Consider the following 22,663-nt stretch of genomic DNA (forward strand, 5'->3'; position numbering starts at 1 on the left):
GCTCACCCGCGGGTTCATGGTCACTGACAATGAGACCAATATGGTCAAGGCAGTCCATGATGCCAACTTTGCTGGCATCTGCTGTGTGGCACACAAGTTCCACCTCACTGTCAGGGATGCCTTGGAGGGAGACAGGGCTGCCGGTGACGGTGCCAGCCCCACCAGCAAACTCATTTCCAAATGCAGGAAGGTGGCAGGCTACTTCCACCGGAGTGTCAAGGGGGGCAAGATGTTGCGGGACAAACAAGCAGAGCTGAACATCCCACAGCACAAAATCATGCAGGATGTGGAGACTCGGTGGAACTCCACATACCTGATGCTCGAGAGGCTGATGGAGCAACAGAAGGCCATCCATGAGATGGCCTTGCTCGGGGAGATTGGGATCAGCGGCCCCTTTAACAGAGCTGAGTGGGATACCATCTCCCAGATCTTGGTGGTCCTCAAGCCCTTCCTCGAGGCCACCGAGACCCTCAGTGCTAGTGATGCTCTCCTTAGCCAGGTGATTCCCACTGTGAAGGAACTTCAAAGCCAAATGGAGAGCTTCCAGGGGATCAGTGTTCCTGGCTGGGGCAAGCCGCTGTCACCAGACGTCCAAGCACTGGTGAGGCGGCTGAAGGAGGGCATCAGGAAACGGCTTGATCCCTTGCAGTCCAGTACGGTTCATGTGCTGGCCGCCATGTGTGACCCGAGGGTGAAGGGCAGCGTATGCAGCAGCCAAAGCCTGAATCAGTGGACGGAGGTGCTGGTGAAGAGAGTCAGGGAGGCAGAACAGCGGAGGCAGGGGGATGTGGAAGAGGGGGATCCACTGTCCCATGCTAGTATGCCATCCACCAGCCAGTCTCCTCCGCCACCACAGGTGCTGCCAATGTGGGCCAAAGGCATGGCTTCCATGGTGGGGTCCAGAGGCACCAGACCCCACCATCAGGCAGGTAGCACTCAGGCCTTGGTGGCTACCTATCTTGCTGAGGATGTGGAGCCACTACTGTGTGACCCCCTGGCCTACTGGGCAAGCCGCAGCCAGATGTGGCCAGATTTGGCCACAGTTGCCTGCGAACACCTGTCCTGTCCACCGACCAGTGTTCCGAGTGAGAGGGTGTTCAGCATTGCTGAGGATGTAGTGACACCCCACCACCCCTGCTTGGATCCTGGTTTGGTGGAGCAGCTGGTATTCCTCAAGGTGAACCTCCCGCTACTGGGGTTCCCCAAGCTCCAGGTGCAGACAGAGTGAATGCCACCCTCCTCCTTCCATCTGTACCCATTTCCTTTTTTCATTTACTATTCCTTCCATCCAGGAACAGCACACAGACACACCAACTGCAGGTGCTTCCTCAGCCTGACAAAGGTTTTTTCAACCCAAAAGCTTGCTACGATGCATTTCTGTAGCTAACTATTCAGTCCGTCTCCTAAAAGATACCAGCTTAGATTGACCCAAAGGAAAGGACCTTGTCTGCCAGTGCCATGTCCTTAGACCAACACCCCTAGCACCTGACCAGAAGGATGTAGGGCCCTGGGCACATCTAAGCCCCAGGGCTGGAGTTGCCAGGCAGAGTTCTCTGGCAGCTGCTGGAGAAGCAGCTCCTGCAGGAAAGGAAAGAAAGGCTCTAGTCTCCGACAGTTTGGCTGCCTGAGATGCTGCTAATGTTACTGTACTGCTCACTAAGTTATTACCTATTGTCATTTAAAGTGGTGGACCAGACTGAGGCTGTAGGGGAGGAGGCAACCTCATTACAGCACACTACCTTGTGTAGAGGCCATAGTACTAGTGAGGGCGCACCTTAACACACACAGTGTTACCCATGTCACAAGTTTTGCTTCTCAGCAGCTTGATGCGCAGTTTCCCAGACACCCCTGCACCTATCTCCTTGAAAGCTGGCAGGCTTCATGGCCTCAGAAGGGGCTACCATCCCTGCAAGTTTCATCCAAATCAGGCAGGAAATGATAAAATTATAGGCACTTTCATTCTTCCCTGTTATAGCCTATGTGCAAAATGTCAAAACAGCATCAAAAGAGTTTCAACGAAACAGAACAGCGGTTTCGAAACAAAACAGAACTCAAAATGGAAGTGTCCCATTGAAATGTAAGCTGAAACAAAATGGTGCTGTTTTGCACAGCCCTATTAGACAACATCGAAGTAGGGTTTATTTGCAACTTGCAAGGCCACAGCCGCTGGAGAGGCAGGGAAATTTTAGTCATAACAACGTATCTCAATCTGGATTTATTTAAATCTTCCACTTAAATTTTTGTAGGGCAGTACTACTGAAATGAGTAACTTCATCTGCAGAATACAGAGACAGTGAGACAAATAGCAGCATGAGATGACTATGACAAGCTTCTCTATGTATGAACTTATCACCAGAAGCATTTTTCTGCCACTAACATGCTAATTAAATGCTGTGCAGCAGTGGTATTGGCAGGTTTACTTTTTCTTGGTTTTTTGTTTGTTTTTTTTACCTTGAAATAAAGCGGATGTATGTTCATTCTTCAATTAAATTTTGTGTAAAAGGATTCTGGAATGCACCTGTATGTCTCTCCTCACTGTGGGTTCTTTTTTAAAATACTGGTCTAGCTTTTTGTTAATTTGGCAGTAAATTTAACTTTAAGAACCACTGCTTTTTATTTATTCTTTGGTGACAGGTGTAGTGGTTCTTGAAACTAAATGTAAATTGCACTAACCAATTAAACAGAACAAGGCCCAGGTGTAATTTGATGCATATGATGCTGGCATTATCAAGACACAATACTGTTGGACCTTCCTCCTAATAGTTGTATCCAATTTGATTCCTCATTTCTCAAATTCATTTCTAACAACAGCTGAGAACATCACTCCTCCTTTCACTACTAGCATAGTAATTGTTTCATCAACTCAAAAGAATAAAATAATGCGTTTTAAGAGTGGCTTTTCAAAAAGGCAGCTCTTATTGAAAGCAGTATCAGTCTCCACAGAATAGTTCAGATTGGGCACAATCTGATGTTTTAGTCTACAGAAGCAAGCTGGTTATCACACCTGGTTTGATTAATAAAACATTCACAAAGTAAAATTATACTGTACAATATTCCACTCAGGCTTAGAGTAACAAATTCTGTAAGCATATTCAGCATCTAACAGCTATTTTCCTATCACTTATTTAATTCCAAGAGACCACTTTTCTCTTATGTCTCAACTGCTTACATAAAACATGCATGTTACTCTGTGCAGAAGAGCCAGAAAGGTTGTTTGAGATATGTTATTCATTAACCAATATCATTTTGCAGTGCGCTGTGTTACTAAGTCAAGATGTGAGCACAACAGTGAAATGCATTTCCACTTCCAACTCAAAACACTAGAATGAAAAAATATATACTTAGAGTAGGCTGGATTGATTTTATGCAGTTATCAAAATGTTTACTGAGATATATAAAATTAAATAATTTCTATACACAATATACAAACAACACAGTTTCACAAAGTATTTTTCTCGTCAAAAAGCTTAGAAGTTTTCATTATATTTTACTCCATTACTTCATTAAAATCCTGATGCCTTGTTTCCACCACTAGTACTTTGCAATTTAATTTTGAACAAGTCATTCAAGTAACTATCACAGTATTTTACAAGGGAGTTTTGTTTCCCTCCAAGTAAGATTTTAATGAGTTCAAAATATCTTCAGTTTGAAGACTGAGATTCTGCCCCATCTTCACTCCTCTAAGTCCAGCAGCACATTTTCCATAAATATCTATTTGCAGGATGGCTTTTCTACCCTTTACTGTAGTTATTTTACCTCCTCTCTTTCCAAGTAGCACACACAGAAGTTATCCTTACTCAAGAGTGCCATTGAGTCCCCACCAGAGTGCCAGCAAAGAGAAAGGACTTGGAAATCACCTGCACACACAAAAGAGAAGCAACTGAGCAAGGAATTCAGGCACGCTAAAAAATCTTCAGGAATTTGAGCAGGATGAAACAGGATCATATTTCAAAACTGAACATGTGGATTAAGACCTGGCCCCTGGTATCTAACAAAGACCAAACAATTACAAATCTCCTCAATCTGCTAATATAAGGTACTTCCTATGCTAATTTGCTAATACTTTCATGGAAGTAAATTTAAAGTAGTTACCTTTTTAAAATGACCCATACAAAGACTAAGGTTTCTTAAAACAATTAGCAACATAGCATATCACTGAGTGCAAACGTTCTCAAAGACCTTGTAACTACGCATTTGGGGTTGATGTAAATGTATATGGGAACTTTAACTGCTTTTTAGTGTAGTAGCCATATTTTCTGTAGCTACTTTCAGTATCCATTAATTTGAGGTATCTAAAAATGCATTAGATGTTTAGCTGTCCTAATTTCAGCATCTGAAATACTGGAAAGCTACAGCTTCTGTATTCAGCCAACCAGTATAAAAAGTAAGGCCTTTAAGTTCAGTTTAGGTATATCAGTAACTTAGCCATCATAGGCTACATCACCTTATATTTAGCTCTTCTTGTTATCTGGTTGTCCAGCTTCATTTAGAGTATATTATTTAAGGAAAGGCAATATGTACCTTTTCAGAAGTTCCAGACACTTCTAATCCATCACTTCAGTAACACTGTTTTGACCAAATCACCACATTAACAAATAAGTTTTGGGTGGTTGTTTTGGTTTTTTTTTACATGTAGTTGCAACATAATTTCAAGCTGCCTTACCTTCCATTGGTACCTGCACTGACACGCATCCTGCTGGGGACCACAGGTACACTTTACTATTTCCAGTGCATATGCCAAGTCGAGGTTGCCGTGGGTCCCACTGAAATGAGTGAACGGTGCACAACTGCTCCAAGACTACGAACAACTTAAGCTTCTGAATGTCCCAGATCCAGATGGCATTAGGAGTATTATCTATCAAAATGGAAACGGTGCCAATACCATAAGAAAAAAAATGCAATATGCAGTGGCATTTCAATACCTGACTTTACATGTTTTCATTGAAATTCCTGATCTGTATTACCATTTACACCAGTGGCAGCATGGTGCACAGGGCATAAAAGTCTGTATTACTAACACGACTGATAAACAACCTTACAACCTGCCTTACTGATCAGCCCCCAAATAATGATAAAAGATGCCAAAACCATAGATTGAAAGCCCTCTGCACACACCATTTATAGCACAGGTATACCAAGAGTGCAAGCTTACTCTCCAAATAGGCCTTAATCTGCCATTAAGGGAAACTGCAACTATGACAAAAGAGTAGTTCAGTTTATATTCTTGTCCTTAATTGTCTTTTCTAAAACTACTTATAATGATGCTATTATTGGTGGTTTCTGTCACATGAACTTTTCTCAGCTAGTAACTGGATTAAAAGCTTCTCCCTCAGTTGATTCCATAAGAATTTTTCTCCATCAGTTGAGGTTAATTTTAATGAGTCTAGGAGCCCCCCCCAACTCCTCTTAGGGCCACAAATTTATATAGTCATATATAGGAACTTCAGCATTGCCAATAGAAAGAGCTATATGTTCAGTCCATCATCTCTGTATTTAAATAAGTAAACAATAAACAAGCCAGTGTTTTTAAAACTGCAGAACAGCTATATATATGCAAGGAGATATTCATTACAAACGAAGCCAGCAAAGATTGGTGTTTTACCCAGTATCTGCTACATTTATGTATATAGTACAATAATTTAAATATGAAGGTGTATAACAAGTTATCACCTGGTGCATAAAGGCCAAGTGTTTGAGTTCATGTATCACCAAGGCAGCAGTTAATAGCTGATCCCTCGGTCTATCATTTTATGATGTGAAAACTCATGGGCTGAAGTCCTTTTATGTTTGTACAGTGTTAATTAAACACAATGCAGCCTCAGTCCTGACTCCAGCCTTGAGGTGCTACCATAATATAAATAGTTAATAGCTGTGATATTTACTTCCGAGATTATCTCCAGAGGGTAGATGGCAAGACCTAGATAAAACCAAGAGATTTACCCTCTAAAATATAGCCCTCTGGGAACTAACCATTTTTAGTTGCCAGGAAGCAGTTATCAGGACTAAATGCCAGTGTTCCAATTCCAATTCTTGGATTTGCCCGATCAGCAACCGGTTTGATGTACTGTAAAGACATGGGCACCTGGGAAATGTTATCTAGAATTTGAAATAAGATCACTTTAACAAACAATTTCATGCAGACAAGGCACTGATACTTAAATCATACCAGCTAAGCATTCTAATCTCAAGTAAAAGAATAATATTTTGCATTTGATATCATTCCATAACAAGATCTCAAAATGTCTCCAAATGTTAGATCATTGTATTGCTCTGTGTAGAAGAAAAAACTGAAGATACAAACAAGGCTGGGACAAAACTAGAAAAAGAACCAAAATCACCCAACTTCCAATCCCACAATTTAACTCAGGGGTGTCAAACATACAATTTGTGGGCTGCATCCAGCCCACAGAGTCACTCTATCTGGCCCCCAGATCCCTTCCCCAGACCCACCATTGCCAGCAGACCCCCTCCTGTAACTGGCAGACCCCCCCACCTCTGGACTCGCTATCATCACCACATCCCTCACCGCTGCTGAACCTCCCACTGCTACCTCTGTGCCCTGTGTTGGATCTGGCCTGAAACAAAACCTGCAGCCCCAGGTGAGTTTGATACTCCTGAGTTAACTAATATTCCATATGATAAAACTTCATTACTTCTTTGCCTTGCATGACTGTTAACTAGGTAATAACTATAAACTGCGCTGTGCACTTAGTATTTATCAGGGTGGATAAAAATCAGCAATTAAAACAAAAACTGATTATTTCATTTAAATCAGATTTGATTTAATTGTATTTTTTAAGACGCTTTAAAAATAAAATTATATAAAGATAGTTTTAATTTAAGGTATGTTAAAGCTCAAAGTTAGAACTTCTAATTATATACTATTTGAGACAATATAGTCGTAACCTTTTTAGAAATTTTATAAATAGGTCATAACAAGCCATGGACTATATTAGGGGCCCAATCTTATAGGGTTCCTAGAGGCTCCTCTATAGATTAGTAAAAATTAAAGCAAGCAACTCTACCCAATGGGACTCGGCGCTCAGTCTAGAAGATCCCATTAAGCTGCTCGATGATGCTTAGTTTCAGTTCTGAAACGGGATTTGTCTCTCCAGAGATCGTACAGGCAGACAAGGTTCTTTAGGTAGATGTGATATCTTTTATTAGACCAACTAAATAGTTGGAAAAATTGTTCTTTGCAAGCTTTCAGGCACAAATACCTTTCTTCAGGCACAGGGAGAGTTTGTCTCCAGAAAACATCCTTGTTAACAGAAGTATATGGAGATAAGAGTATATGAAGTATATGGAGATGTATATGAAGTATATGGAGATAAGAGATAACAAATGTGAGATTACCCACCACCCATCAGCCCTATTGTTTCTCTTCAAGTTTGTGAACACACAGTCAAGCCTTTACCTTTCTCTAAAAGTGCAAAGTTTCAAAAAGTTAAATGAATAAAGGACATCAAAACAACAAGAAAGCGCTTTTCGTAGAAAACAATGGTTACATCAAGGCTTCCTGGCCAGTGATTTAAATCAATTTACTTTAATCAAGTCAAATCCACCCTGGTATTTATGTTACCTGTTATGTGTTCTATAGCACTGATTAAAAAAAAATATAAAAGATTTTACAGTCACCAGTACCATAATGTGCAACTTCTGCTTACATTTACTCGGCATACTGAAGAGAGAGCTGGCCAGTGCTCTGGTTGGAGGGAAAGAGAGTTTCTGTGTTTCTGCAGCTGCAGATTTCTCCACTTCCTTATAAACAATCTACATAGAAACAAAAGAGAGTTCCACAAAACAAGATTTGAAGCAGAGGTATTAAAAAATTATTAACATTTCACTCAAATCCAAGACTAAAGAACATTCATTTTAATTCACGCATTGTTTCTAAATGCATCTAGTTATTTCACAACTGAAGCAGCCAGATTTGAGAAGGCAAATTCTCAATTTCAGGACTTCAGATTCCCCTATTTGAAAACTAGGTCCACAATCAGAAAAAGCTAATCTGTGCCACAGAAAACCACAATCTATATAAAATGAGACAAAGAGAGCACATACTTCCCATATGTTTTTCAACAGAAGACAAAATTGGCTAGTATAGCCCAGCAACCATTAGCAGGCAGGACTTTGGTTTTGATAAGACCTGTGACTATTTAGTTTCATGGCACTGAAAACTAATGCAAATAAGCCATTTTGAGGTGATAGCAGAACAGGATGCATATATATGTTGTGACTATAACTGGGAGTTTCCAAATGTCAACACCAGTATGAAATTGTACCAGCAAGTGGTTCCAGTCTTTCCAATGCAAACAGACAGGGCTATTCTAACTTGTTTCTGGTTCTGATTTTCAAATTTTGACTTTTATCCTCAGAAGTGAAGCTTAAAGATAACTGATATGTTTACACGTCACAACTCTTATAACCAGGGATCATGGTTTTCTCTGTTTAAAAGATCCAATATTTACCATTTTAAAACAATTTAGAAACCTACCAGCGTCCCAATCATTATAACAAAATAAATCCTAAATAACTATCTATTTGGCGTTTGATTTGGGGGTTTTTTTAATCATAGATCAGAGCTCCTGCTGCCCCCTTCAGTCATCAGGATGCAGGTCCAGCTGCAGCTGTCCCTCCCACTGCTTTGTGTTGCTGAGCAGCCCCGATATGTTGGTGCCCCTCACTCCCAGCCCACAGCCCTCCATCCTCACCAGTGCTCCTCATTCCTGACCCACAACACCTCACCCAGCTGTGCATGTGGGGCAGGGCCAGGGAGGGTGCCTGACCATAGGTGATGAAGAGAGTGATTTTGGACCCAGAGAGTGATAGTCTATGGAACACAGTTAACATGGCACATGGGGACCAGTGCGCCCCACCTTCCCCCCAGGATTCAGTACTCAGACCAGTACTCTTTAATATATTCATAAAGGATCTGGATTCAGGTGTCAGAAGCTAACTGGCTAAATTCGCAGACTACACCAAATTGTGTTGAAGTGCAGTCACCTTAGAGCAGCGATTCCCAACCTTGGGTTGACATAAGTCACCAATGTCATGCCTCAGCTGGCAAAGCAAATAAAACTCTGGCTTGCATCTACCAGTGTATCTCAAGCAAGACCCAAGAAGTCATCCTCCTGCTTTACTCGGCCTTGGTGAGGCTGCAGCTGGAGTACTCCATCCGATTCTGGGCTCCACGCTTTAGAAAGGACGTGGAGAAGCTTGGGAGAGTCCAGAGGAGAGCCACGTGCGTGATTAAAAGTCAAGAGAACAGGCCTTATGAGGAGATGCCGAGAGGAATGGGACTCTTCGACCTGGAGAAGAGGAGACTCAGGGCTGACTTGGTGGCAGCGTATAATAGGAGTGTGCGTCAGGAACTGGGAGAGCATCTGTTCACCAGGGCACCCCAAGAGAAGACAAGGTCTAATGATCACAGACTGGTGGAAGACCATCTTAGACTGGACTTAAAGAAAAACTTCTTTACCATCCAAGTCTCCAGAAGTGGTGATCCTATTTTGGATACCTTTAAGAAACGCTTGGATGTTTATCTTGCTGGGGTGATCTGACCCCAACTGACTTCCTTCCCCTTGGGCAGGGGCTGGACCTAATAATTTTGCGAGGTCCCTTCTATAAAGACACCATAGGTAACATATCAGAGAGACCGGGGGGCATTTGTCCCCCCACCGTCCCAGATTTGTGTGCCCACAGCAGGGCATGGGGCTACAGCCTGACCAGATCGACACAGGCAGGAGCTGCCTTCGCAGTCCAGCAGGCAGGACCCAGAGCAGGAAGGCAGACCAGGGCAGCAAGACTCATTGCTGCTGCCACTACTGCTGCCAGGACCGCCAGGTCAGCTGCGCCACCAGCAGCACGAGGAGTAATAGACTGGAGGGGTGGGCTGTGCTGCCCTTACCTCCTCCTGCTGCCAGCCGCTTGCATGCCGGGCTACAGCTCTACCCTGCCTCCATGGCCCTGCTACCACTGTTCCCCTCAGGCCAACCACACTGCCCCCCAACCCCACCTTCCCTCCGGGGCACAGCCATGGAGTAGCCTGAGGGGAGCAGTGGCAGCTGGAGCATGGCACAAGGTAGAGCTACAGCCCTGTGTGCACGCAGCTGGCAGTGAGAGGAGGTGAGGGCAGCACTACCTCCCCTCTTCCCCCCCACACCAGTTCATTACTCCTTATGTTGCTGGCAGCATGGATAGCACAGAAGTCCTGGAGATGGCAGCAACAATGAGTCTCACTGCCCTGTGCCAGGTCCATGCCTGTGATCGCTCTTCTCCCACTCCCCACCAGCCCCAAGCAGCCCCTTGCAGGCTAGAACTCTCCCAACCTACAAGGGGAAACCCATGGTTTCCTGTGTTTTTCTCTTCCAAAGGATAAAATCTGCATTTTTCCACAGCAAACAGAAAACCCAGATCCCTGCTTATAACTTATTTTGACAAGATGACACAGAAAGAGAAGGAAAAAAGACCCCACCCCCAAAAAACACAATGAAGTTATATACCAAGAAACTACAACAATTTCCTAACAAAGTAAATTTAAACCAAACATTCTGTAGTTCATGTCTTTTGGTAAGCAGCAACAGTACATTTATGCTGACTTAAAAAAACCATACATCATGAATACTAATCCTTACATAACTTACTAATAAGATTTGCTTAAGTTCCTTCTATCAATTGTATAATACAATTACAACCATTGGAGATCCTCTTTTACTTCATCTGAGAGAGACTATCAAGTTTGGGGTTAAAATGTTCTCTGCTTCCTGACAACTATGAAGCATTCTGTGGTCTCACACATTTATCAGACTCGAGGATAAAAATAAACTGAAAGAAAATGCTCATTGAGTTTAACGTGCTTGTAAAGATGAAGAGTGATCAGATTACAGTTTCAGCTGAACCCCTACCTAAATGCCTATTCATAATGTAAATCTGTTTCATAGAGAGTACACTTTCACATTCACAACACCACATGTATACTCAGTCTAACAGTCACCATTCCTAGCAGTTGACATTAGCATGTGTCAGTAGTCTCCAGGAATCAATCACACCATATACCTAGACAGAATAAAAGACTGTGGGCGCATTCAATCAGATTAATCATTTTTAGCTGACATAAATTATCCGTACTTCAACATTTTGATTGAATTCCTCTACCAACATTTGCAGGCCAGGAGGAAGTCAGGACTTCAAATTAAAATACTTTTACTACTCTCTCTTACCAACAGATAAAGGATCCAAATAGGTCCTGATTTTGTACTTACAGTCTTTGGATTAGCAATGATTGGAGGATGCTCAAACTCTGTGATCTTCTTCCAGGTCACGTGGTTCAATATGCGTACCTGATTCAAAGACAGTGTTGTAAGACGGGATTGCTAGGATGACAATTTTGAGTCTTGACTTCAAATTTTTGTTTTGTTTTACCTTTTCATCATAGCTGCCAATCGCCAAAAACTGACTGCTGGGGCTCCAGGCAATTGATTTAATACCCAGTGACCATTCATATGCACGATACGTGGATAGCAGTCGGCCATCAAGGGAGTACAGCAAAATTTTATACTGGAACACAAATTCATTAGCTCTAAAGATTAGTGATATTGTTTAAAAAAAATGAACAAGCAAACAAACTTACTGATACAAACTAAATAGCCTTTTGTCAGGTTATCCTCACCTAAAATCCAAATATGTTAAAGGGAGAGTTGTCTTTTTCTCTACAAACTTATCTACACAGGCAAGTTCTTACAAAGCAAACTAGGGTGTAATTTTATAGAACACATATTACCCCATACTAACTCTGCAGGATCACTCAGCACACACTAACTTTACCGCTCAGAGGCATTTCAAGTGTGCCATAGATTCACATCCTCATTTATTCAAACTTAATTTCCCAGGTAAACAACCCCTTAGTGAAAACTCTTCTGTTAAAGATTTAGGCAGCTGTTCTGCCATTTTTCAAAACAAACTACAAGTTAAATTTTTAATACAATGTATATATTAGAAAGAATAAGCTGGATAATTTAGTAAGTGACCTCTGATGGCGAATGCAGGAACTGTTTGATATACACATGTAACATCACCATTTAACTGCTTGATTGCTTTTGCTACAAAAATACTCTTATGTCAAATACTTTTTGACAATATACTGCTTTATGTTGTAACAGCAACTACGAAGTGTCATCTTTAAGCACTTACAATCTTTAGAAACAAATGGTCCCTCATACCTCTAGACAGGTATCCCACACTGCCAGAACACATCCATTTGGAGCCCATTCAATGCCAGCCAAGTCTTGAGTTTCAGTGTCAAAATGCTTTCCAAATGTAGAGAAAAGAAAACTGAATAGTTAAACACACAGAACAGTGTTTGCATCCAGGTCTACAACTTAACAGAACAATCCACTCTTAATTATCACTTCTACTTACTTAGATCCTATTGCTGAGTTAACAGATTTTTTCCTGTGTTTGATTATATAAAACAAAATTCCTTTTCCTTTGTTATAATATTCTGCTTTCACTCTTTCCTTATTTTCTCTAGGGAAGATAGACATAATTAAGCTTTCTTAATATGAAGTGCATTCTCTGGTGGCCTTTCATAGCATACACTCTTTAGACTTCATAGTCTACTTTAAATAGAAAATACAGACATACTGTATTTTACTCAAATCTAGAGACAACTCTGAATTTAAAAGGACCCCCCACTAATTAGATCCCACACAAGGAAAAATCTTAATTTGGTATTTTTATAAACAGACCTACTGACAAAAACTACAGTAATACCAGGGGTGCATCAACACATGCACTTCAATGCAGAATAGACCAACTAGGTCCGCAGTAAAGCATCACCGTCTACAAGTGCACCGGTATTAGCACACAGTAAACAAATTAAATCTACTGTAAGAAATATCTTACAGCAGAGTAATTAATGGCCCTGAAATGCATGTGTAAATGGTGACTGGGCAGGGGCCAGACTCCTGGTGGCTGCCTAGGCAATGGCTCCACAGGTTTTTCACCCTCATGTCCCAGCCAACCCCAATGTTGCCACTCGCAGCCTGCAGCTGACCACACCCATGGCCCTGCCAGCCTGGGCCTGCTCTGCCCCAGCTCAAATTGCTGCTGTCCCAGGCACACATGTAGATGCTACACCTGAAAGCAGTTTACTCTGGCTCACACAGCTCTGGAGTTTATTGCTTTGCCTTAATTTCACATGTAGATGCACCCAGTAAATCATAAGTTTCACATTAGCTCCAATTCAAACATTAACTTAATTTATATTAGGTTCTGTCCAGAATCTGGCGAGTGCTACTCCTTTCAGACCTACAACTTAGGACTGGTCACTTTCATATGCATCCTCACACTCTTCACTGTTCTCATCTTCTCATAAAACATCATCTTCAGTGCCATCCATGGGCACTGGATATACAGCACTTCTTGAAGCCTTTAAAAATGGATTCTGAAAATACCCTTTCCCAAGAAGTCAGAATCTACTGGCAAAGTAGTGTTATGGTTGGCTTCATAATCTTCCCACCAGATATAAGCACATGGTTCCCTGCCAAGAGCGAGTCTGAGTACTGACACCATAAATTGTCCTTAAAGGGCTTATTTACTGACATCCAATACTTGGAGTTGAAATGTCATACCAGCAGATCTGACTACAAGATCACAATTCACTGACTGAATTTTTACTTTCACGTCTGATGTTAAATACCTTCTGAATGCATCTAACTCCAACATTCCTCTTTTCTTTAGCAGTGCCCCAGGTCTCCATTTCCACACAACATCTAAAAAGTCATTCATCAGTTCACTTGACATCCATTCTTGTTCTTGGCACCTAAACACTACTTCTGATAGAAACGTTTCTTTTGGCAGAGTTTTGCTTTCAAAATCACATAATTTGGCAATTTTCTCCCATCCACCAATACTGCTAACATCACTAATTCACAACTTTTCATTTCCTGCATTTCTCCTAATTATGGATTTTGTGCCTCTCACAGATGATACCATTGGTTGGCATGTCAATATAGACTGTAGTCTCATCAGCATTACATCTCTGGCCCAGCACGTAATCATATTTTGTGCAGCTCAATAATGTACCACCGGAATTCAACGTCTTTTGCTGCAGTCTGATGGTAATTTTTGCGCAAGTGGTATTCTTTATCTTGGGACTAAGCCACTATGTCACATCATTTGGATACAACCACCCACTACTTGCTTGAATTTTTGAAGAGGAATGTTCAATTCCTTTGCTATTTCTAATGCCTTGAGTCAAAGCACTTCACGGGTAATTGGCATCCCCCTCCTTTCTCTTTTCTTGAGCATACTTGAGAACTTGCTTATCAGATTTCAGAAAAGTGACTTTATTTTGGATCCCTGAATATTTTCTGTGTGGACTTAGCATTTTTGGGTTTTCCTTTTAATTGCTTCTATCAATGCACAGTTGCTTCAGTAATACTATAACTTCCTTCCCGCCTCATAATTATATTTTTTTAGCATAATTTACAACCTTCATTTTTAAGTTTATATCGTAGCTGCACCATAATCCCTTTGGTATCTTCACATTTGTACCACTTCTTCCTTTTTCTTACTCCATGGTGAGCATGTCTACATGAGACGTTTATTGCGCAGTTGACTTACTGCACAGTAAATGTTTCAGTGTCTATGTGTGCACCTCTATTAGGGCAAATTAAACTAATAAACTCTGCAGCAGGGTAGTACTTGTAAATACAAGTATTACCCTGCTGTGAAGTTTCTTTGCACACAGCAGGACATGTACACACTGCTCTGGCTGGCTGGGGCACAGGGTGCTTCAGTGTGGGGCCAGCTGGCAGGCAGCCCCCGCACTGAAGCACTCTCATGCCTCAGCCAACTGCTCCGTAGCATATGGAGCCCAGCTGGAACAGCCCTGGGCTGGCAGGCTGACCTCCAGGTCCCCTGCCAGCCCAGGCTGCTCCAACCAGGCTCCACGTGCTGCACGCAAGAACTCTGGAGCAATAAGCTCCAGATTTTATTCATGCACATTAATCGCACATGTAGACATGCCCGGTCTGTAATGGGGTTCCCCTACCACTACTAACCCCACAGAATTTGCCATAGTTTTAAATTTGGGCCAGTCAATGGTGATCAGGCCCTGTGATCTGCTGCTTTCCCTACTACCCTGCTGGGTGCTCTCCTGCCACCTGCCCCTCTGCTGGGTACTTTGCTGCCCAGAGCCTTGCTGTGTGCAAGGTCCCTCACTGGCTAGCTTATGCTGGGTGCCTCATTGTCGCCTCGCCACAGGCTGGATCCCTTGTCACTGCTGCCTGGTCCCTCACTGGAATTTCTAGGAGTCTTGCCATGTGCTAAATCCCTTACTGCCACTGCTAGGAATCTCATTGTGCACTGGATCCCTCCCTACTGCTGCCCAGAGCTTTGCATTGGGTCCCTTGCCATATGCGGTGTCCCTCATCACTGCAATTAGGTCCTGCCCTGCAGCATACAGAGTGTCTGGCTAGCCCCCGAGGGTCCCTCCTCCTTGAGTGCTAGCCAGCCCTTCTTGGGTCCCTCCCTGCTGTGTACTGACTGGGATCCCTCCTTCCTGGGTAATGACCGGCCCCTGTGGGGTCCCTTCCTGCTGTGTGCTTGCCAGGCCCTCCCCACAGTGTGCTGGGTACCTGGCAGGCAGGTGATCAAGTGACTCCCAGCTGCTGCCTGGTCAGCGGGTACCAGGACAATTCAGCATGTGCTGGCCAGGCTCCTTGCACACAACTCAATGACCTAGCAAGCACTGGTCAGGCACTGCCCCTGCAACATGCAGGATCTCTGGCCTGTATGTGCCGAGTCACTCTGAGCTGCTGCCCCAGTGGCAAGTGCCAGAGCAACTCAGCATGCATTGACAGCCTGGCTGTGTTCCTTGCCACATGCCAAGTTGTTCTGGCACCCACCACTTGAGCAGCAGCTCAGAACAACTCAATGCATGCTGGCCAGAAACCCCACATGCTGCGAGGACTGTGCCTGGCTACTGTCCACCAGGTCATTTCAAGCTGTGTCCAGGGTTCCTGGCCAGTGGGTGTTGAGTCGCTCTGAATAGCTGCCTGCCACACGCTGAGTTAATTTGTCACCCTCTGAAGAGAAATCCTGCATGCAGCTTGAAATGACCAGCAGGCGCTGGACAGGCACAGTCCCTGCAGCATATGGGGTTTCTGGCCAGCATGCACCAAGTCCCTTGCTGTGTGCCAGGTTGCTCTGGCACCTCCTGCTTGAGTGGCAGCTCAGTCAGTTGGCATGTGCTGGCCAGAAACCCCATAGGCTGTGGGAACAGTACCTGGCTGATACTTGCTGGGTCATTTTGAGCTGCCTGAAAGATTTCTGACCACAGGGTGCCAAAGCAACTTGGCATACGTTGGTAGGCAGCAGCTGGGAGTGACCCTACACTAGCTGGCTAGGAACTCTGCATGCTGAGGGGAGGGTGGCTTGCATGAGCCTGGGCACCCTCTGCTGGTTGGCCATGTGACGGGTGCCTGGCTGTGCTCTCTCTTCACTCATTTCATTGTCCCCTGCGCATTTTCTGATTCCAGGTAAATCATGTGCAATAAGACCAGGCTTAATGTTCCCCATGTTGAGTGGGGGAAGGGGGAACCCTCATCTTATAATCGACTAAATACAGTAAGAATAATGTTGTAATTTACAGATTAGATTATTAATTTGCAAGTTCTTTTCAATGTACTTGATACAATGTATTTTACTGTAACAATAATTCCTCAAGAACTAAAGACAGGATATTTGCAGGGCCTCACAACAGAAGTGTGACACTTTATCAGTAAAGTTTATGATAACCGGAGCAGATTTTTCCACATACTTGTAGGCCAACCAGGGAGTGAAGGAGATGCTCTATATTTGCAAGTCTAAACATGAAGAATTAAAGCAGTTTGGTCACTTAGTTGTAATTTCTACTGAAGAGTGTACACTTGAGATCTGTGCAATAGCAGTGGAATATTAAGAGATGTCTTACCCGCAAGAGTTGCCAATCACTGCACACAAATAGGCTAATAAAGTCTTTGCAGTCACGCCTCTCTGCTAAGGCCATGTAGTGGCCATCTTTCGTAAAGGCTATCCCTGCCAAAAAGATTAGAGTTTTATGAGGTCAAAAAAAATTAAATTGTGAAGTCACAGCAACAGCTTTTCATGAAAGAACAGTTAAAAGTTTTAATTTTCCTTTAGCCTGTCCTCTAACAGACTAACATGTTTCTTATATGGCATCAAAGATTAGTTACTAGCTGGTTTGTTACCTTGGCAGTTTTTACGTGTTAAATATTTAATTATTTTGTTAGATCACATGTTTAGCCACTGTCAGATCATGTTTATGTAAAATTGTACTTTAATAAACGACGTAAGTGGTTAAATAAATTGAGATGGAAGAATGAGTTTTTGAACTAAGAACTTCATGCCCTTTCCAGTATCAGTTCTCAACAGCTCTCACAAAATACCTGAACTGCTTCATGTAAGGAAGAGTAGCATGATCTCAGAACAGAAGACAGCTAAGCTAAAAGCTAGAATTCTAACTTCAGTTCTGACACTAATACCCTTTTTACATTTCTTAAATGGCAATTAAAGCCACTTATCTCTTTGAGGAGTAGTATTAGTGAAGTGATAATATATCCAACCCACTGGCCAAACAACCACATTATTCGCTGATGTAACGGAGTGCATTAGGCACTTTGCAAAAGCAAGCAAACTCCTTGTTCCAAAAAATCCCACGATCTAACAAGTGTTACCAGAAGTTGCTCCCACCCTTCTCTGAAGAGGCTATCATTGTACATGGCGCAAGTCTACCCCTTCTTGGGGTTTCACTTCAGTGGTAACAATAGTCTTCAACCCAAACTTTTCTCTCATCAAGCTTGGATGAGCCTACCATTTCCCCTGCACATTCTTTCTTTCCACCATATTTCCCTTTGTACCTACCCAAAGAAACTTGCATCCCTTTTTCAGTCCTTTCTGAAATTAACTAAAATGCACCTGCCACTAAGACATGACAGTAAATTACTTTCTCATCACACATAGCTCAAGCACTGGACATCAATGTCTTGAATCTCTGTACAAGGTCTCAGTATGCTACCCTGTTGCAACCACGTTTGCATGGATCAAGTAGGGATCCATACAAAAGAAAGAGTAATGGAGAGGGCATTTATATGCTTTTGTGTCATTCTGGGCTCTCTAGCTATATTATTTACAGAAAATATCACTAGTTACTGTAAGACCTCACAACCATTTTGTTCAGTATCTTTTTTAAAAAAAGACATGGGAAATGACCAATTAAATAAGCTAAATGCAACACTTGCATCTCAAGCAGTGAGAACATGATTACAGGGTAGTTCTCACTGCCACTGACTACAGTAATAGTAGGACATAGGTACTGAGCTTGCTGAAGGAAGATACATGCCCCAAGGCTGATGTACAATTCAGGTGGCAAGAACTCAGATGCGCCCAGATCCTAAACATATGTTTGATCATTATATATAAATTCCATTCTCTGCTGCCATTATTAAAAATACCATTCCCATATTAGGTTTGATACACTCACCCTGCTGACAGGCTTTGGGATACTTGATATAAGATACAGATTTTGTACACAAAGACCAGACAGTTATCCGCAGCTGTTGGAGAGAACAAGACAAGATAGTATTTGTTTATCTTTACAGCTGAAAAAAAGTATACAGGGAACCTAGTTCCAGAACACCGAATGCTCCATTAGAAGAGTGCATGCTACTCTGCATATTTTTTTCTGAGGGTCTCATGTCAAAATATATTAGACCACAGAACCCAAAACATTTGCTAATATACAAGAAACATTGTTAGACTCCCTCTATTGTGATCTTTAATTCTTTTTTATTCACAAGCATCTTTTCATAACACGTTTATATAAATCTTCTCTAAGGCCCATTCTATTAACTTGTCTAACAATTCATCAAGTTAAAAGCATCCACAGAACTAGTACTTTTGCTGTCCTGTTTTATTTCTTTGTTGCATTGTTTTCAGGTGTAATGTATTCCAGCCATTACAAAAAAAAAATCCACTATAATGTAGTATACAGTTATCTCAGATAACTGCATACCCACTTCTGAACTTTTAAAAGCAGGGAACTGCATGAAGAAACAAAAGCAAACAGTCCTTCCGTGTTAGATGTAGATGTGTAAGAGTTTACATTGAAAAGGTAGTCTTGCCTTGCAAGAAATTTTGGCAACAGAAGCCTACTATGTACATTAATAAATTATGAGAATTTAAAATGGAAGTAAACATGAAAGACAAAACAGAACACCAATTCTGCACTGTCCATGTTCAATTCAGTTGCATATTCCCACATTTTCCCACGTAATTGGAGATCAGCATAGGTCTGATGCAATATCTAGACCTAAGGAATGGAATTAAGTGCTATACATCAACTGTGTTGTCTTTGCTTTTCCTTAGTTTTATGAGTTTAATGAAAAGCCTTAAAGTTACTTGACAAAACGTTAGCATGGGATCCTAAGTAAATCTAAGATCTGCAAGCACTCAGTTCCCATAATTAAAAAAAAATATTAGTGACATTTATGCTTTGCAACACTTGAGCTACAAGATGCAGAACACTAACACTACAATAAAAATAATATTGGATGTGGATAATAGGAAAAGAATAACTTCACACTGTCTGTGTCTTATAGGTCACTTTCACCTACATCAGAGGCAGGCGATTATTTTGGGTGGAGGGCGACTTACCAAGTTTTGGGAAGCTGTCGAGGGCTGCATGGGTAGTCCCGCCCCTTGACAGTTGCCCTGCCCCTGGTTGCCATATTGGGACTGGAAGTCCAACCTCCTAGCCCCTGCCCTTTGCCACTGGAAGTCCCTCCCCTTGCCTTGGAAGTACTCCTTTTGGGAGGAAAGGTGTTGTGATCTGGCAACTGTGAAAAAGATATATATATATGTATACACCCACACACACAAAAATACACACACACGACATCTACCATAACCTATTTTCATTTTATTTAAAAATGTTTTTCTACTGATTTATGTGTTTACAAAAAAATGCATCTAGAGATGGCTGCATAATAGCTTAAAATACAGTCCTACTGTGTGTTTTGTGTGGGAAGCAAGGGGTACAAGTGGCGGTGTGGTTGGGAAGAGTCTGTGAGAGTTTGTGTGTGCATGTGCGCGCACAGTAGGGTGTGGGAATAGTGGCTGGGCATGTGCTCTGAGAGAGCCGGGCCTGGGCTACCAGCTCCATAGTGTGCAGCTATAACACATTGCATGTGAGCCTCACACAATGCAGCCAGGCAGCCCCACGCCCTGGGTCTCTGCCAGTCCCAGGGCACTTGCACAGTCTCCATGTTTCCACCCGCAACCACCTTTCCTTGCATTCCCTCCTGCAGGCTTGCCCACTGCTCCCTGCAGTGCTTTCTGCGGTCCCCGATAGGGCCCACTGCCTGCCACAGCCCCACTGTGACTCCACTGCTGGGAACAACCCTGCCACTCACCGTGGCTCCGCCATCTGCTGGACCCTCCACAGCTATGCTGTCCACTGGGGTCAGCTGTGCCTGTGCTGCTGCTGCCTGCTGGGGCTCTGCTGCCTGCAGGTTCCTCTTGGGGCCCAGCTGCAGCTCTGCCACCCACTGGGGCCCACCTCCTGCTGTGGCTCTGCCATCTCCTGGGGCCCGCTGCCTCCCCACTGCCCACTGGGGCCCAGCTGTGGCTCTGCTGCCTGTCGGGGCCTGCTGTACCACCTGCAGGGGCCTGCCATGGCCCCACTGCCCACTGGGGCTCCACCACCTACCAGGTCCCGCTGCGGCTCTGCCGCCCACTGGTTCCCACCGCTCACTGGGGCCCAGCTACAGCTCTGCCAGGGCCCACCACCTGCTACTGCTCCACCAGCCACCGCAACCCCACCAACTGTCGGGGCCCGCAACAGTTCTGTTGCCTGCCGTGGCTCCACTGCCTCCCGGGGCTCACTGCAGCCCCGTCACCTGCTGGGGGCCGACCATGGCTCTGCCACCTGTTGGGGCCCACTGTACTGCCTGCCATGGCCCCACTGTCCACCAGGGACCACCATGGCTCCGCCGACTGCTGTGGCTCCACTGCCTGCTGTGCACATGGGTCCCACCACTCCCTGCAGCTGCCACTTCCTGTGCTGCTCCCCACAGCCCCTCCTACCACACCTCTCCCTGCAGCCCCCACCGCTCACCACAACCACCACTTCCAGCCACTCTTACCTCATTTTCCACTCAGAGGGAGGGGGAACAGCTCCAGGGGCAAGGGCCAGAAGCCGCAGAGGCTTCTGGTTGGGGGCTGAGGGGAGCCAGGCTAGCCTTTATGCTCAGTCACAGGCTCCCGCTGGGTCCTACTTTTTCAGAAGCTCCACGGGCCAGATAGAACAGGCTGGTGGGCCGGATCCAGGCTACGGGCTGTATTTTACCCATCCCGGCCTACATAAACAATTTCTAAGTCTCAAACAATGTGAAATAAATAGTCGAGAAAGAATGGAGAAATTCTTGCATTTAAGTCTTTAATGAAATTCAAGAGAATAGGAAACAGTGTCAATTCAAGATTTAGTGACTACGTGACTAGTTAATAAGTCTACACTATACTTTTCAGTTTTTGAAAAATCAAGACCCACACTCATTAATTAGCATCTCTCTCCTCAACCCATGCCAAAAAACACTACGTTTCACGATTATCCAAGCTCAATTTACAGAAGTACCAACAGAAAGCAAACTATACAAAATAAGCTATTTCCATGGTGAGCGAGGTATTTTTGGAGACTTGTGCATCTGCAGAATGCAGGAACTGCAGAGAAGGCAGTCAGCTGCAAAGCAGACCTCTCCACAGCACTTCAAGGTCACAGCCTGCATTATGGCAGCTCCATGTTACCATCTACAGATTATTCAATTAAAAACAAATCCTTACTCCCCCATAGCAACAGCAGCAACACAAAACACATGCGTCTTCATCAATATGCCAAGTGAACCTTGCATTTATATTTGGAAATTGAAAAAAGTTATTTTCTTACATGATGGAGAAAGGTATACTAGGAAGAAAGTCCTGGTACAGTATCATCAACACCAACACATCTTACAACCAATAGCTAACATAATACATAAATGTAGAATAACTATATCATTCTCCATATCAATTTTAATGGTTTGTCTAAGAAAGGGGGAAAATAAAACCATTAGATGATGTTACAGTCCTGAAGGGAGATATGGTTGCCTGCTTCAAGGCCTACACCAGGAATAGGCAACCCCTGGCACGTGCCAGGGTGTGGCATGCAAAGGCACTTTGCTTGGCACATGCTTCAGGGCAGATGGCGGAAGAGCTGTGAGGAGTCTGATCCTTGTTGTGGCAGTGCAGCCTCAGCCCATGCACCTGCTCCCAGCAGCTAGCCAGGCTGGAGCTCCTGCTTGCTCGTGAGCAGCCTGGGCTCTGTGGCAGGCGGACAGGGCCTGCCCAGAGCCCAGGCTGACTATGGCATGAAACTGGGAGGCTGCAAGTGACTGCACCAAGGTGCACAGAGCCCCAGCCTGGCTTACTGCTGGTGGCAGGTAAACACAAACCTCAGGGCAGGCAGCGGGGAAGGGGCCTGGGCTGCACTGTCACAACAAGAATTGAGCCCCTCACAGCTCCCCTGCTGTCTGCCCCTGACATGCCAATATCTTACAAATTG

The 22,663-nt window shown here is 43.7% G+C and overlaps 1 protein-coding gene across 1 annotated transcript in view; it reads right to left on the minus strand.

The window, feature by feature from the left end:
- Positions 1 to 3,356: 3,356 nt before the first annotated feature.
- The window catches only part of WRAP73 (WD repeat containing, antisense to TP73), a 34,928-nt gene continuing 15,621 nt past the window's right edge, over positions 3,357 to 22,663 (minus strand). The window contains exons 4-12 of the mRNA XM_090024546.1: positions 18,551 to 18,623; positions 16,982 to 17,085; positions 12,222 to 12,308; positions 11,425 to 11,559; positions 11,265 to 11,342; positions 7,668 to 7,773; positions 5,971 to 6,096; positions 4,664 to 4,855; positions 3,357 to 3,857 (exon numbers count right to left, since the gene is read on the minus strand). Of these exons, the coding sequence (XP_089880672.1) occupies positions 3,748 to 3,857; positions 4,664 to 4,855; positions 5,971 to 6,096; positions 7,668 to 7,773; positions 11,265 to 11,342; positions 11,425 to 11,559; positions 12,222 to 12,308; positions 16,982 to 17,085; positions 18,551 to 18,623 (1,011 nt within the window). The 3' untranslated portion in view covers positions 3,357 to 3,747. The remainder of the gene's footprint in view (positions 3,858 to 4,663; positions 4,856 to 5,970; positions 6,097 to 7,667; positions 7,774 to 11,264; positions 11,343 to 11,424; positions 11,560 to 12,221; positions 12,309 to 16,981; positions 17,086 to 18,550; positions 18,624 to 22,663) is intronic.

The sequence above is a fragment of the Crocodylus siamensis genome, chromosome 12 (genome assembly GCF_052110815.1).
Source record: "Crocodylus siamensis isolate JL-2025a chromosome 12, ASM5211081v1, whole genome shotgun sequence".
NCBI classification, from domain to species: domain Eukaryota; kingdom Metazoa; phylum Chordata; order Crocodylia; family Crocodylidae; genus Crocodylus; species Crocodylus siamensis.